This window comes from Thamnophis sirtalis, unplaced genomic scaffold (assembly GCF_051295495.1).
Source record: "Thamnophis sirtalis isolate CommonGarterSnake01/CBP01778 unplaced genomic scaffold, rThaSir2_p1.2 scaffold_5, whole genome shotgun sequence".
Taxonomy (NCBI): Eukaryota; Metazoa; Chordata; class Lepidosauria; order Squamata; family Natricidae; genus Thamnophis; species Thamnophis sirtalis.
In genome coordinates, this window is record NW_028261385.1 from 119040265 (window position 1) to 119056660 (window position 16396).

Below are 16396 nucleotides of genomic sequence, written 5' to 3' on the forward strand. Positions count from 1 at the left end.
ATAAATTTTTAATACATTTCTTTTCTTTTATACAATTTAGCCAGAGGTGTTATTCAGCAGATTCTGACCAGTTCTGGAGAACTGGTAAATGCCACTTCTGACTGGCCCTCCTCCATCTATTCTCTGCCTCCCGAATCCCAGCTTATCAGAAGGAAATGTGGATTTTGCAGTAACCTTCCTGTCAGTTGTTGCTTCACTTAGTAATCAAGAAAGAAACCACTCAACTCCATTTTGCAGAATTAAGAGTACTTTTACTGATTATAAGTAAATAGAAGCTAAGCAAAGCTGGATCTGAGCAAAAGCACGCAAAAGCATTAGATATCAATACATGATCCATTCCCCTCCCCCTGGTAACTCCAGTCCATAGTCCAATCCAATATCTCCACAGCTGTCAGGTGGGAGACATCTTCAAAAATCATCATCAGGTTGGTATGCTGGACAGTTGGCCTTGGCGGGAAACTCCCCTCCTTGCCACATGCGCAGACGATGGTGAGAACAACTCCCAATTAACAATACTCCTGTACAGATTATTTCCCTCGCCCAAATACCATGCCCTCCCTCCCCGTTTCAATGGCAGCCAAAAAGCAAGCAGCAAAACAGAGGCTGACATTTCCCCTGGAGTGGGGAGGGAATGAAGATTTTACAGTATCCTTCCCCTGAAGTGGGGAGAGAATGGAGATTTTACAGTATCCTTCCCCTGGAGTGGGGTGGAAATGGAGTTTTTACAGCATCCTTCCCCTGCCATGCCCACCAAGCCACACCCACAGAAATGGTGGTAAAAAAATTTTAAATCCCACTACTGAATTTAGCCATTAAACAACTTCTAAAAACTGGACCATATGGCATCAGATTGCCAGATATTGCCTCTATGTCAAAAAAAAAAAAAAAAAAGGCCATTTCAAAGCATAAAAAACAACAGCTTGTTATTATTGTTTCTCTCAGATCAACGCAAAATAGCACAGGTTTTGAAAGGCATGGGAGAGGCAGTAAGTCCAAAAATGGGGGTGAGATCCAGGCCCTCTTTAGATGTTCCTGGGGGTGGATGGAAGGTAAATCTTTGCAGGAAGCTGGTAAAGAAGAGGAAGAGCACCATTTTGGCCAGGTTCTCACCTGCACACATTCTTCGACCTGGAAGAAAGCATAGATGGCAAAAACAAAGAGTTTATTGGTTTTTTTAAAAAAAAAAAACTATTTCACGTGTTTTTCCAATGTCCTATGGCTATGGAGAGATCAGCGCACTGAAAAACAATGTTCATAGAGATGGAAAGAAGTTAAAATTCAATAATGGAATAGAGATGGACTGAGTACTAGATGACAGCAGATGTTCTGAATGTGAAAATAATGTCAAAAAAGAAGGAAAATAAATCACAACAAATGGAGCAATGGCCTCTTTTAAGTATCTCAGTATCACATTTCATTAGTTCCTCGTGAACATCCCACCTGCTTATCTAATTCTCTTCTCTTTGGAAATAATTTATTTCTTGGACTGAGAAACACTAGAGAAAGACTTCTTGAAAAGGATGCGAATGAAGATTTCATTGTAGTACATGCATACCCCTGAGCTCTGTTTTGCTGGCACAAATGGGGTGGGGTGAGGGCTGCATGCACGCACAACACAAGCTCCATTTTCAGTAGGAGAAGCACTGCGGGCAGGTCCTTTGCTGTTTCCAGGCCAGCTCCACATGCTACATCTAGGGACCCCATGGGCCAGATCCTGCCTGTGGGCCTTGAATTTGACATTCCTGGTTTAATTGTAGCCCTAGTTGGATTTTAATCCAATTTCCTTTTCTCTAACACTCTTTTTATCATATTTTTTTATTTTCCTTTATTGTATTTTATGCTCTGCGACCTTGCTATAACAATAAAAGCTTAAGAAAAGTTAATAAAGGGGTAAAGCTAAAAATACCCCAAATCTGTGTCCATCTGAAGGCCCTGTCAGCCATGAAGGCTGAAAGACAAGATTCATCCTAGACTGCAAAAAGCAGAGATGATGAGGTCAGTGTAGCAGTAACTCATGCATAGGGTTGATGATTTCCCAGGCAGATTCTGGAATCAATATATTAGATCCCCAATGAGCCTGGCCACACATGTTGTCCACGAGGAGCAAACTTTGTCAAAATAAGGTCTCTGAGATCAAGCTTTTATCAGTTGTTTTCTTTTCAAACAAGGTGTTAAAAGTTGCCTTTATGGAACATAATCTATGACATCAGAGAATCTCACCTGCAGAGAAAGGCATGAAAGCATCTCTCTTCACAAAATTTCCTTCAGAGTCAAGAAAATGCTCAGGATAGAATTCATGAGGTTTCTCCCACTGGGATTCATCATGGAGCACAGAGCCCAGCAATGGAAATATGTATGTTCCCTAAAAATTAAAAAAAAAAGAACTATATGAAAATGAGTATGTAAATTTAATACATGGCTATAGAAATTATTACAGTTGTTTTGTAAATTGTTTATTGAGAAGTAGATATTTGGCCTGGAGCAACATCCAATCCCTCCCTCCCCGCCCAAATACAATTATGATTTAAAAATGGTATTGCAAAGATGCATACTGAATTAATTACTGGGCATGAAAAACAGACAGGTTCAAAAAATTGAAACATGAAGCAAATTAATAGATTGTCCATTGAACCAATTCTAAATACCTCTTAAGCTGTATTTTATCATGCTGAAAAAGAGGACTAACGAGACTAAACAACAGATCATGTAATATCATTCCCATAGATTATGGATTTCAGGTTGGTTCCTGTTTGCTTATATGCAGGTAGACAAGGAGGGAATAAAGCAAGCAATAAACCAAGATGAGGTAGAAATAAAAGAATAAAACAAGAGAAGAAAGCATCTTTCATAAATCAAGAGTGGGGGCAGTTTAGAATTCCAGATGCCAAAGGAAGACATTTGCCATTGGAACTTTGAGAGATGCATGTATGAGTGTTTTTCTAAAGGGAGAACGCTCTATGTGGCCTTATAGTTCTATACTGTAGATCAACTTGTTTCAGCCCATTCCATTCATTTAAGGACTGACTCTTTTACCACATCATGCATGATAGATTCGATCTTGTACAATGCAGTGATTTTAGATTGACCACCTTGGGGATGAAGAAGCCTTTGAAAGTTACGTCCATGGTTGTTGCATGTGGCACATTGGATGGAGCAATGTCAGCAAACCTTTGAACTTCATGAATTACAGCATTGGTGTAAGGCATTTTGAATCGGTCTTCTGTCCTTGGCTGACGAATCCCGATCTCTTTTGCAATTTCTTCTTGGACCTTCCCTGGGAGAATAGAATCACATCATGATGATTCCATAATTTAAATTTTGCTTTAAATGGGAATTTATGCAAAAATTCCAAAGTACATTTATAGTACAGATCTGAAGATAATCATTTGTGATCTATGCTTGTAATTTTTATTTCGGTACTTTTTTCCCTTTTATTCACCATATATCTTATTCTATGATTATGCCTGTGCAGAAAAACACTTATTTATATTAATTATTTATATTTTAAGGTATAGAGATTATGAAATGATTATTGAGATATAAGGAATCAATTAAGGGAATTTTGTCCTTCTTGAAATGTATAAATCTTAGCAGAAAACTCTGATTACAGATAAACAGAGTTGGAAGGGACCTTATAGGTCATCTAGTCCAACCCCCTGATCAAACAGGAGAGTCTACACAATTTCTGACAAATGGTAGACCAATCTCTTCTTGAAAGTCTCAAGTGATGAAGCTCCCATGACTTCCGAAGGTAAGCTGTTCCATTGGTTGATTGTTCTCACTGTCAGAAAGTTCCCCCTTATTTCTAGGTTGAATCTCTCCTTGGTCAGTTTCCATCCACTATTCATTGTCTGGCCTTCAGGTGCTTTGAAATATAGCTGGACCCTCTCCTCTCTCTGTGTCAGCCCCTCAAATATTGGAAGACTGCTGTCATGTTTCCCCTGGTCCTTCTCTTCACTAGACTAGCCATGCCCAGTTCCCGTAACCGTTCTTCATATGTTTTAGTCATATGAGAAATCATCCTGATTTCTCTCCTCTGCACTTTTTCTAGAGTCTCAACATCTTTTTTATAGCGTGGTGTCCAAAACTGGATGCAGTACTCTAGGTTTGATCTTACTAGGTTTTATAGAGTGGTATTAGTCCCTCACTTGATCTTGATTGTATCCTTCTGTTAATTTAGGATAGATTTGACTTTTTGGCTGCCACTGCACACTGCTGGCTCATATTTAGCTCATTGTCCACAAACATTGCAAGATCTCTTTCACAGTGACTGCAATTAAGCCTGGTTTCAGCAAGTTTATATGCGTATATTTTGATTTTTCTTACCTAAGTGTAGGACTTTACTTTCCTCTACATTGAATTTCATATTGTTAGATAGGGCCCAGTGTTCAAGATCCATCTGGAGCTTGAGCCTATCTTCTAGGATGTTCGCTATTCTGGCCAGCTTAGCATTGTCTGCAAATTTGGTAAGTTCCTCTTGTAGTCCCTCATCTAAGTCGTTTTTTAAATATTGAAGTCTTAGCTCTCTTCAGTCTTAGCTCATATTCAGCAATAATGAGAGGTGATAGGAGCATGACACACATTCTGTGACTGATACATCTTCCAGAAATCCCTGAAAGTATATGTGTGAACCCTTCATATGGTGACATCTTATAATCACTCTCCATCAAATATAAATAGATGGGGCAACTCATTCTTGCTTCTTATTCTGCCCCCCCCCCCATGTTAGAAAGGTAAAGGTTCCCCCTGCACATGTGTGCTAGTTGTTTCTGACTCTAGGGGGAGGTGCTCATCTCTGCTTCAAAGTCGAAGAGCCGGCGCTCTCTGAAGACATCTCCATTGTCATGTGGCCAGCATAACTAAACACCAAAGATGCACGGGACACTGTTACCTTCCCACCAAAGGTGGTTCCTATTTTTCTACTGGTATTTTTACATGCTTTCAGACTGCTGGGTTGGCAGAAGCTGGGACAAGTAACCGGAGCTCACTCCATTGCGGGGTGATCGGAATTTGAACCACTCAACTGCCGACGTTTCTGATTGACAAGCTCAGAGTCTTAGCTACTGAGCCACCACATCTCATCCCCCATGTTATTTGGCAGGTAATTTTATACTTGTATTGAAAATCAATCAAATAAAAACTGCTTACTTTGAACCTCTGGATACTTCATCATTAGGAGTAAGGTCCAGTACAAAGTGTTTGAAGTTGTATCCATGCCGGCAATAAATAGGTTATCCACAACACTTATAAGATTATCCTTATGGAAATAGCTATTTGTTGACTTCTTATTCTCCTGAAGAGTATAAAGAAAAGATATCAAGGACATTCAATGTATGCCTATAATCTACATACATGAACAGATGTTACAGTGGCCTCCAAATTTCCAGTATCAGGAGATTGCAAGAGTTGTAGTTCACAAAAACTGGAACTGTGTTTAGCTTATCTGTAATAAATATTAGGATGAATATCTACAGTGGGCTATCAAACTATATATTAATAGTGACCAAGTCTTGCAAGGCAATGGGACGGGAATGCGAGAAGAAGATGGTTGTGAGGGCAGCTGCTTTTTCACCAGTTGGAGGACTTTTCAGTGGCCTGCGGCCAGCTGCCAGCCTCTTTGAGAGCCAGTATGCAAAGAGGTGGCACAAGCCAGCGGAGACTGGGCGAGCGGAGTGACCAGCGGCAGGGAGACTGGTTTGGGGGTGTGCCCAGATGGCCATTGTTATCAATTTGCCAGACTGTGCAAAATGTCTGCCACAGCTTCAGGCAAACTGGTGCGAACTGGCTGAATATCACCTCTTGTCAGATGACTGTGAGAGTTTTATTTCACAAAAACTGGAGGACAGTGTGTTGCTTATTTGTAAGGATTATTATTTATAATGAGGGGGGAAATGCTATCAATATATTTACAGCAATTTATTGAGCATGATTAAATCTAGACTCGAGATTTCTGCTTATAGAAAGCCTTATTAAACAAACAAAAGCGAAATATAAGCATCCTGAATATGTCACGTATATACCTTCTTCAAATAGCCTTTAACTTATGACCATTCCTTGCAACAGCATTTCAAGTTAAAATGATAGGAATCAAATTGTGTTGCAACCAATTCTTGGAGTTCCCACAATTACATGATCCTGCTTTGGGTGTTGGCAGCCATCTAGCACTTACTATAGTTCAGTGACTGTGATTACGTGTGTGCCTTTTGCAAACTTCCTTGCTGTTTCCTCCATAAAGATAGGGGGGGCAGCAGGGATTTTCTGGGGTAAGTCTCTCCACTTGCCCCTCTGCACAACACCACACTCCTTCCCAAGCCTCGACTGCCCCCTCCCTTGCAACCTTGAGCACCTCACAATCCCATGGACACCCTCAGTCTCTCCCCATCTGGCAGCAATCACTCCTGGGATGGCAACTTCCTGTTGGTTTCTCCCCTGGTTTTGGTTGTAGGAAGCCCTAGGCAGTTGTGAAGAAGTCCTCTACTAACAACCATTGCAGTTCAGTTAACAATGGCAATTGGAAATGCATGGATTTCCATCACTAAGCAATTCGGTTGTGCTTTACAACCATTGCTCGTTAACAGAAATTCCAGGCTGAATTGTTGTCATAAATCTAGGATTATCTGTATTGAGTTGCAGACTATAGTGGAGTGGCTTGCAAAGTAAATTTTAAATCGGAGATTATATTTTTAGATCCTGTATGCAGCAAAACTGACCTTTGGTTGTGTTTGGGGCATGCTGGCTAAAATGAATGGCAGGTTTTGTGTTCTATGATTAGCAGGGAGCCTTAACACTTATATCCTGCCAGAAAGAATTATGCCAAGATCTTGATAGACCAAAAAGATGATGGATACTAGGGTTTATGGACACATCTGTTTATGGCATTTTTATTTTGTAGGCATTTCTTAAAACTTGTGATAATGAGAAACATATGGTAAAGACTATGAATTACTAAATGAATTGAAATAAAGAAAAATTTAAATGTTTCCTGTTTTGGAATTTAAGAGAAAATGGGAAAGGAACTTGATCTAAATGAAGACAGCTTGATCTTGTAGATTGGCATTTATCAATGTATGCAGGGGTATTAAAATTAGGATTAATTGCCACAGAAAGAGCAGAAATATATATCAGAATACATGAACTCAGGACATCCTTCTACCATGGCTGTGTATGGAAGCGCATAGACTGAGTAACTGTTGCACGTTGATTTTCAGTGAATGGTGACAATTGGAAGAACCAGGAATGAGTATGGAGAAAAATTGTGATTAACTTTCCCCACCTCTCTCTATCACTTCTTCTCAATGCTTAGTCAATGCTTTCTTTCATGAAGAGTGATCTAATTTTAAGTCACATGAAGAAGAAACATTTCAGATTTCAGAGCTCACCTTCACTTTTCCATGGATTTTCGTACTAAAGGTAATCCTTGACTAATGACCATAATTAGACATTGAGAAAAGTGGCTGTTAAGCGAGACCCGGATGTGATAGCTTCACTCAACTGCTAAAAAAACAACAAAAGTGTTACTTTTTACAGGGGAAAATTCTAGTTATTGTAGTAGCTTTAACAGTTATGCAAGGAATAAAGATATAACACAAGGAATGAATCTGTTGGCCATCAAGAATGCTGCAAGAAGTCTTGCTAAGAGAAACCTTTCAAGAATTCAGGAAGAGGTGGAGCTACCAAAGAATGAGAAATCTTATATCTTGGAGGGGGTCTTTAATGTTGTTTCAATTTTTTTAAAACATGATCACCTTTTTAACCAGCCTTAGCTGTTTAATAGTGTCTTGGTTGGTGTAGGTTATTAATTTTTATTATTTTTGTTTCAAGTTTATATCCCTACAGAACCTGAGAATGAGATTACACAAATTCCAAACTATACTCAAGCCTTGCTTTCACTCCAGGAAACTGTTTTCCTGGACATTTCTAAAGCAAGGATTTTCCCCAGCTGCATGTATTGTTGTACCAGCCAGAATATTTTTAAAACATGTGAAAGAAAAAACATCCGCTACAATTCCTTGCATACTTGAAATGCTTTATTACCTTTTTCTGCCGAACAAGAAATGCATCAATAAATGTCCTCTGATTATTTTCATCAAACTCTTTGAGATTTTCAAGGAATGTGGCCTGTATGAACTCATGATACTCTTTTCGGTTTTTCATTATTTTTTTAGGACCATCCAAAAGGAATCCCAACTTGGGAAACACATTATATATCTGAAACAGTATAGAATAATAAGAGAAGTAGCAAATTAACAGAGTGGAATACTATGAATATATTTTATGGTAGACATCTCAAAGTATTTTTATCCAAATAGGTTTGTTCCATAGTCTTCAAAATCATCATCATTATCAACAACTATGAAATATGTGGTATGATAAATCAAGTTTTCTAATTAATTAAGAACCAAATCTCACAAATTAAACCTTAATAAACTATAGGGTTGAAATTTATTTCATATGAAAGATTACATTACCAACACCGAAGGGGTTCCCAAAACGTGTAAATTTTCTTCAACTAATTCCAGTAATCTTAGCAGTGTAGCATCTTCATATTCAAATCTCTTGCCAAGTAAAAAAGAAACTATGATATTGGCAACTGCAGCTTTCAAAATTCTTGCTGGGTCAAATGGTTTTCCTGGTCATGAGCAATAAATTAAAACAGAATTGTGAAAGAATCCCAGAATTAAACCTGTTCTTCATGACCTTAAGATTGGGGATAAAATTGCTTATAAATAGCATTTATCATAGAAACTACACTCTGCATAGAAGGATAGCAAGAAAACACGGGTTTATGAGCTAAAATTTACTGTCAGCAAAGTCAAAGAATAATTCTGTGAACCATCCTTTAAAAACCAGAAGTAATTACACACTAATGTAGTACTAGAGTCAAGCATCATTTGGAGTGAGAAGCAGTTACATTTCTGATGACAGGTAAAATGGGGCAACAGCATTCTAGTCCCTGTGTTCAATCTCAGTTCTTCCCATTTGAGAGGAATCTAACTTTTATCTACAATTTGTTTCTGCTGTTACTTGAAAAAAATGTAAACTGTTACAATAAGATGTTTTAAGGACCTAACTTCCCACCCATCATTACAAAAGTGTGTTAACAGAGAGCCCTGTAATCCGAAACAGAGAATGCTGGGCCATAAGAATAAGTTGAAATTGTCAACAGAACTAATAGACACTAGACTTATAAAGGATGTACAGGAATTTTGATAGGTTAACTTTGATATACCTCTCAGATTTTGCATCCACTATTTTGTCACTCTTTCTTAATGCAGTTTCCACTACCTAATTCCTAAAGTAGATGATGATCATATATTTCCAAACAACATATGGAAATATTGCTGACTCCAAAATGGTTTTGGTGAATTTAATGAATTCTGGGGCTCCTGTGCACCCTGTTTTTCACCCCCAACCCCCAGAATGTCTCTGCAGGCCAAAATTGTTGGTCTTACCTTTCAGTTCCAGCCCACGGGGCTCCCAAAGGTAAGTCTTGCGCTCGGCCAAAGGGTGGGTGGGGCAGCCTCATGGTCCTACGCATGCCAGATTAATGGCTTTGGCAGGCCGCATGTGGCCCATGGACCATAGTTTGAGGACCCATGACTTAAGTTTTTAACTTATTCTGCTTAATTGGGTAACATGAATATCACTGACTAAAAGCCTGAAGGAACAAGTAAGTCCAATTCCTAACACCTTTTTATATACAAAAGCAGTGCTCATATTGAAAAGAATGTATCCTTCTGTAAACTTTAATAGTTAATTTAGTATAACAATTCCTCATAAATAAAAGTTATTGGCATATTTTTCTGAAAAGGTTCCTCTACATCTTCTATACATAGATTGCCTTGAAAGATAACAGGTAAGTCTGTAGGATAGAATATCAACTCACCTTCATAAGTCGCATATGTTTTTATCAAGACACTGCACTCTTCACTGATTTTGTCTTCAACAATCCTCTTACCCATCCCATAATCCCGCAATGCAGCTATTGAAAATTGCCGCATCTGTCTCCAGTTCTCACCATGAGCAAAAATAACACCTGGAGAGGTAAAGAAGAGGTCAAATTAGAAATAAGAGTTCATGTCGAAGATCAGTTTGAACCAGGAAAATTCCACCATTATAATGCATATGTCTGAAGAGTATAAAAGTTGAGGGGTATGGAAAGCATTTATTTCTTCTAGCACAGCAAATGCAATATTCATGCTCTCATCACGTGGTTGCCTAAGTGTGAAGTTTAGAGTTTAAGCTGCCTATCATGAGTAAGGATTGCAGTTCAGCATCTAAAAATACACCTGGTGTCTCTTGCATGGAGAAATAAGAGAAAATCCAAATGGAACTCTGGGAGAACATTCCCCTGCTCCACTTCCTTCCTTAGACAGTGGACCAGCTAATTCCAACATTTACTACTGATGTGACTGTACAAATTCTCAGTACCCTAATTTGGGGCAAATGAAGAGCCATAAATGCACGATACTAGGGTTTCCTGCACCCCAAATTTGCAAACAAGTAAAACAAACATGTTCAAGGATTGGATTCTTGGATTGGATTAGTACAATTACTCCTCACAGAGTTATTCTGTAGTAAGATGGGTGGCCATTGCATTTAATAAATAAAAAATTGCCATATCTTTTGTTTTCTGTATGCCTCTGTTCGCGCTGAGGGGTTAAGTCAAGTCAATCTGTTGTGATTTCCAGAAGCTGTCCAAGTTCTCTGATGTTACCCTCTATGAAAACTTCAGGTGAAACATTCTACATGTAATCCTTGTTTTGCAACTGCAAATAGTTGTGGTGAAAAGGTTGCTATGTGACATGGTTGTTAAACAAACCACGAGACACACAGGGAGTTAGAGAGAGGGAAGGAGAGAGGTGGGGGGGACAGCTGCAAAGATCAAACACCACTAGTTGCTGTCATCTCATTAAGATAAGGCTCTCTTGGGCATTACTTTTAGTTTCATGGAAGAAATTTCAGTGCATGCACTGGTTTTTTATACTATTGTTTACTACCACTTATTACCATCATATTTTCATCATATTTCTGAGTGAGTTGTAGATAATATTGATTAAAGTTTTGCTAGGAGTGTCAATTGAAATCCAGAATAAACAACTTACCAAACCCCTTTGCATAGTCCTCAAAAATGGGGACAACAGCTCTCTCTGCAAATGCCTTTGCCTGGTTGACTAAAGCCTCTTTGACTGTCTCATAGCCAGTCAGCACCACCATTTCCTGGCATCCCATTTGAAGACGGAAAATGGGACCATATTCTTTTGACAACTGGAATTCAGCAGACGAAAAATGAATGACAGTTCTGATCAACAATTAGTCTCATGTAAGGAAAATTATGCTACAAATCATGTCTCAAAAATTCAAGGTTAAAGTAATTTCTTTCTTTCTTTTGTGGTATAAGTTATTATACTATTTTTAACAAGCATACAAATACTACTGTCCATTGGATACTCATGACAGAATTTGGTCACATTTTGGAAATTTTAAAGAAGTTAGCTATGCAGGATGGTAACAATTTCTGATATATTAATTTCTAACCCTCCATGCAGCACCATTCTAGATCTACCACACACAACATGGCACGTTGAACTCTCAGCAGTGCACAAGCACTAACCCCTCAAGAAAATGAAACAGTTTTAAGAAATGCCTAGAAAATAAAATGCCAGCAGTTATTCCCAAATCCATCCTGAGTCTAAATCAGGAATTTCCAGTGCTTTGTAATCTTTCCTAAGGTGACAGGAAGAGACTGATACCATCACCTCCGGGGTGACATCAGGGAAAGTCTGACTTCCAAGCTACAGAGTTGTTCTTCAAGTACCACATTTTCATTACATTATTAATCATTTATGCTGGACTTGATGTGGCATGTTATTTTTCTCAGCTACTGCAGAACCCTCTCTGCTATCTTTCTTTGATACTGAAGGTTGCTAGCGTATTGGTTTAATTCTAAAGGACGAGACAGATCTGATAGGGTTCTCCCAATCAGAATGGTTTGGAAGAATTAGCTACTTGCGTACAACAAAAACAGGGACTTAATTAAAAAAGACATGGAGTACTTTATCAATATATTTGCTTCTGTCTTGAAACGTTATGTTTCCTACACATTCCTTTCCTCTAATCCTATTTACAAATGTCTCTGTTTATGCTGTAGAAATGGAACTTTAGACTTCTTTACATGTTCAGTAATGAATTGATATTATTAATGGACAAAGGATTTTTTAATGCACTCTGTGATGACACCATTTATCACATATTCTCTCATTTTACCAGTCTAAAATGTAATATATTAATGTGCATAATAGCGACAACCTTATCTGCCTCTATAGAAATGCAACAGCTTTCAACTGATTTTATAAACAATATAATATATCAGAATTTGAAGGAATCTAGTGCAAAAGCTCACGCACTTACAGTATTTTAAAAATATTGACAGTTGTTATTTATTTTTTACAAATATTTCATGCACTTTTGTAAAAACTTCAACATTTTAATGCAGGCTGCAAATCCTTTGCAGGGGGAGGGTAGATATTTCCAATCTTTTAATTCTTTGAACCTTGTCATATTTAAACTGGAATTAAAATCCTTTGAGTAAGGTTCAAAATTATATTTTTTTCATTCAGCTGTTTTGGACAAATTCTCTGGAGTAGGAAATAAATTGGAAGTTTTTGAACAATGGGCATTTCACTAAAATTATATTTTATTAAAATATATTAACCTACAGATTATTATATTAATACAGATGTCAATGTAAGATTTTTACATTTTCCTTCCTCTACATAGTCATAGGCAATTTTAACTACCTGTTCAAGTTCCAGATAAATAATTAGAAAAATGTACATTCTATTAACAAATATTTTTTGTATAATCCTTCCAGTATATATAACAAATGCAAACATCAAGTTAATGTGATTTTTATAGACTTCCATAGACTCCTTAGAGCCAACAAGGAGCATATCAAGCTTATTCCAGTTAACTGCTTAACCTGATAAATAAACATTAAACATTTATATCAGCATTAATACACTTTGGCAAAGAACATCCATAGTTGTTAATCGTCAGGTTTACCTTTATCATTGTCTTATAAGGCCTCTTGAAATCCATTATGTGCAGATTTCCCAAAATGGGTATAGTCCTGGGTCCAGGTGGAAGGGTTGGGGAGCTGTTTTTCTGGAAAGTACCCATTTTGAAAAGGAATAAAACTGCAAGAATGAATACTAATAAATATAAAATAAGTAAAATCCAAACCATTTCCTTTCAGAAGCAGTTTTTACCTAACAATTAGAATGAAATCTGCAAACTGAAATGATACAAACATGAATTTTAAACTATTGCACTAAGCAGAAACTCAGCTACTGTTTCTACAAAATCATCAAACTGTCCCTTATGGTAAATCACTTTGAACCTTGCTTTGGTTTACTATCTCCTCCCTAGGAATTGGTTATATATTTCATAGTTTACCGTACATTGTGGGTGGTGCTTTGTAATCTTTCCTAAGGTGACAGGAAGAGACTGATACCATCACCTCCGGGGTGACATCAGGGAAAGTCTGACTTCCAAGCTACAGAGTTGTTCTTCAAGTACCACATTTTCATTACATTATTAATCATTTATGCTGGACTTGATGTGGCATGTTTTTTTCCTCAGCTGCTGCAGAACCCTCTCTCCTATCTTTCATTCATACTGAAGATTCCTAGCGTATTTGTTTAATTCTAAAGGACAGGACAGATCTCCCAATCAAAATGGTTTGGAAGAATTAGCTACTTGCGTACAACAAAAACAGGGACTTAATTAAAAAAGACATGGAGTACTTTATCAATATATTTGCTTCTGTCTTGAAACATTATGTTTCCTACACATTCTTTCCCTGCAATTCTATTTACAAATGTCTTATGCTATAGAAATGGGAACTTTAGACTTCTTTACATGTTCAGTAATGAACTGATATTATCAATGGACAAAGGATTTTTTAATGCACTCTGTGATGACAACATTTATCACATATTCTCTCATTTTACCAGTCTAAAATGTGATAGATTAATGTGCATAATAGCGACAACCTTATCTGCTTCTATATAAATACAATAGCTTTTAATTTATTTTATAAATGATAGAATATATCATAATTTAAAGGAATCTAGTGCAAAAACTCACGCAGTTACAGTATTTTAAAAACACTGACAGTTGTTATTTATTTACTTTTTACAAATATTTCATACACTTTTGTAAAACTTCAAAATTTTAATGCAGGCTGCAAATCCTTGGCAGGGGGAGGGGGGATATTTCCAATCTTTTAATACTGTGAATCTTGTCATATTTAAGCTGTTAAATTCCTGTGAGTAAGGCTCAAAATTCTTTTTCATTCAGCTGTTTTGGACAAATTCTCTGGAGCAGGAAATATATTGGAAGTTTTTGAACAATGAGCATTTCACTAAGATTATACTTTATTAAAATATGTTAACCTACAGATTATTATATTAATATAGATATCAATGTAAGATTTTTACATTTTCCTTCCTCTACATAATTATAGCAATTTTAACCTCCTGTTCAAGTTTCAGATAAATAATTAGAAAACTGTAAATCCTATTAACAAATATTTTGTTTGTATAATCCTTCCAGTATATATAACAAATGCAAACATCAAGTTAATGTGATTTTTATAGACTTCCATAGACTCCTTAGAGCCAACAAGGAGCATATCAAGCTTATTCCAGTTAACTGCTTAACCTGATAAATAAACATTAAACATTTATATCAGCATTAATACACTTTGGCAAAGAACATCCATAGTTGTTAATCGTCAGGTTTACCTTTTTCATTGTCTTATAAGGCCTCTTGAAATCCATTATGTGCAGATTTCCCAAAATGGGTATAGTCCTGGGTCCAGGTGGAAGGGTTGGGGAGCTGTTTTTCTGGAAAGTACCTATTTTGAAAAGGAATAAAACTGCAAGAATGAATACTAATAAATATAAAATAAGTAAAATCCAAACCATTTCCTTTCAGAAGCAGTTTTTACATAACAATTAGAATGAAATCTGCAAACTGAAATGATACAAACATGAATTTTAAACTATTGCACTAAGCAGAAACTCAGCTACTGTTTCTACAAAATCATCAAACTGTCCCTTATGGTAAATCACTTTGAACCTTGCTTTGGTTTACTATCTCCTCCCTAGGAATTGGTTATATATTTGATTGTTTACCATACATTGTGGGTGGTGCTTATCCTTAAATGAAGGCATTGCAAAACAGATTTAAATTTATTTGAAATGCACAGCTATCAATACTTGAAACACTTTTTAAAGTTTGGATTATAACATCCTTTTGTTTGTCATTTCAGATAAGGAATCCAGAAAATGGAATCATTTAGTCCATTAATGTGCTAGATCCAAAGAGCAACAATGATTTATCTCCTTGAGTAATTATTCAGCTAGATAATTTCCCATTTCTGCCCTATCAACTGAGAAGGAAGTGGGGACTTTTTCCTATTTTCTGCTTGATTCATTACTTCTGTCACACAATTTTCTGAGATGTAATTTCATTTGCTGTGATTACTCTGATACAATGGGGTTTTATTAGATGTTCTGCTACAAAGCAAAACCCCAGTATATGAATTAATGCCTTATGGGCACTTGCATAGGAATTGGCCACTAAATAGTGGTAATGCATTGTGCATTATCATAAATAGCCCTTTAAGAGAATTAAATTATTCAAGCATGTGCATAGAAGCGATATAACTCTTTGTGTCCACCGTATCTATATCTTCAGTAAACTTCAGAAAATATTCTAGATGGGGTCAATTATGTGGGTTGGTTTTGCTGCCCCTTAGGAATAACTTGGATTTCTAACTTTCTTTTCTAGTACTATGGGATAGAATAAAAGAACTACTGTGGCACAGTGCTTAGGATGCAGTACTGCAGTCTACTTCTGCTGATCACTGGCTGCCAGCAGTTCGGCAGATCAAATCTCACCAGGTTCAAGGTTGACTCAGCCTTCTATCCTTCCAAGGTGGGCAAAATGAGGACCCAGATTGTTGGGGGGAATATGCTGACTCTGTAAATCGCTTAGAGGGGGCTGTAAAAGCACTATGAAGTGGTAGATAAGTCTAAGTGCTATTGCTATTGCTAAAAGAGGCATTATTTTCACTTTAAAGCTAATCTAATTGATTGAAGGTAATAGTCTGTCTATCCAAAATATATTCTAGCCATTTTACAGATAAAAACAAATGGAAAGGAGAGCACTTTTGCTCCCCTCCACAAATATAAAGTTTGGAATACTTTCTGATTGCACTGCATAGCATTTTTTTTGGTGAAGCTTCATTTTTATCTGCAATGAAAATTTGAAAGTAACCAGGTGATGTTAGGGAGTCTCCTGCCAACTCAGATTGAGGTAAGGA

General features: G+C 37.0%; 1 protein-coding gene across 3 annotated transcripts; it reads right to left on the minus strand.

Moving 5' to 3' along the window:
• Positions 1–943: 943 nt before the first annotated feature.
• On the minus strand, positions 944–14993 carry LOC106539221 (cytochrome P450 2K1-like). 3 transcript variants are annotated; one of them, XM_087716775.1, is made up of 11 exons: positions 14811–14993; positions 13646–13657; positions 13066–13167; positions 11106–11268; positions 9887–10036; positions 8469–8629; positions 8035–8208; positions 5149–5293; positions 3090–3274; positions 2221–2362; positions 944–1128 (listed from the first exon to the last, which is right to left on the minus strand). In XM_087716775.1, the coding sequence occupies exons 1-11, from the start codon at positions 14991–14993 to the stop codon at positions 944–946; spliced, it is 1602 nt and encodes a 533-aa protein (XP_087572901.1). The 3 variants fall into 3 exon arrangements, with proteins under 3 accessions (XP_087572901.1, XP_087572903.1, XP_087572902.1); XM_087716777.1 differs by lacking the exons at positions 13646–13657; positions 14811–14993 and having other exon boundaries at positions 13066–13248; XM_087716776.1 differs by lacking the exons at positions 13646–13657; positions 14811–14993 and having other exon boundaries at positions 11106–11302; positions 13025–13248.
• Positions 14994–16396: the final 1403 nt, after the last annotated feature.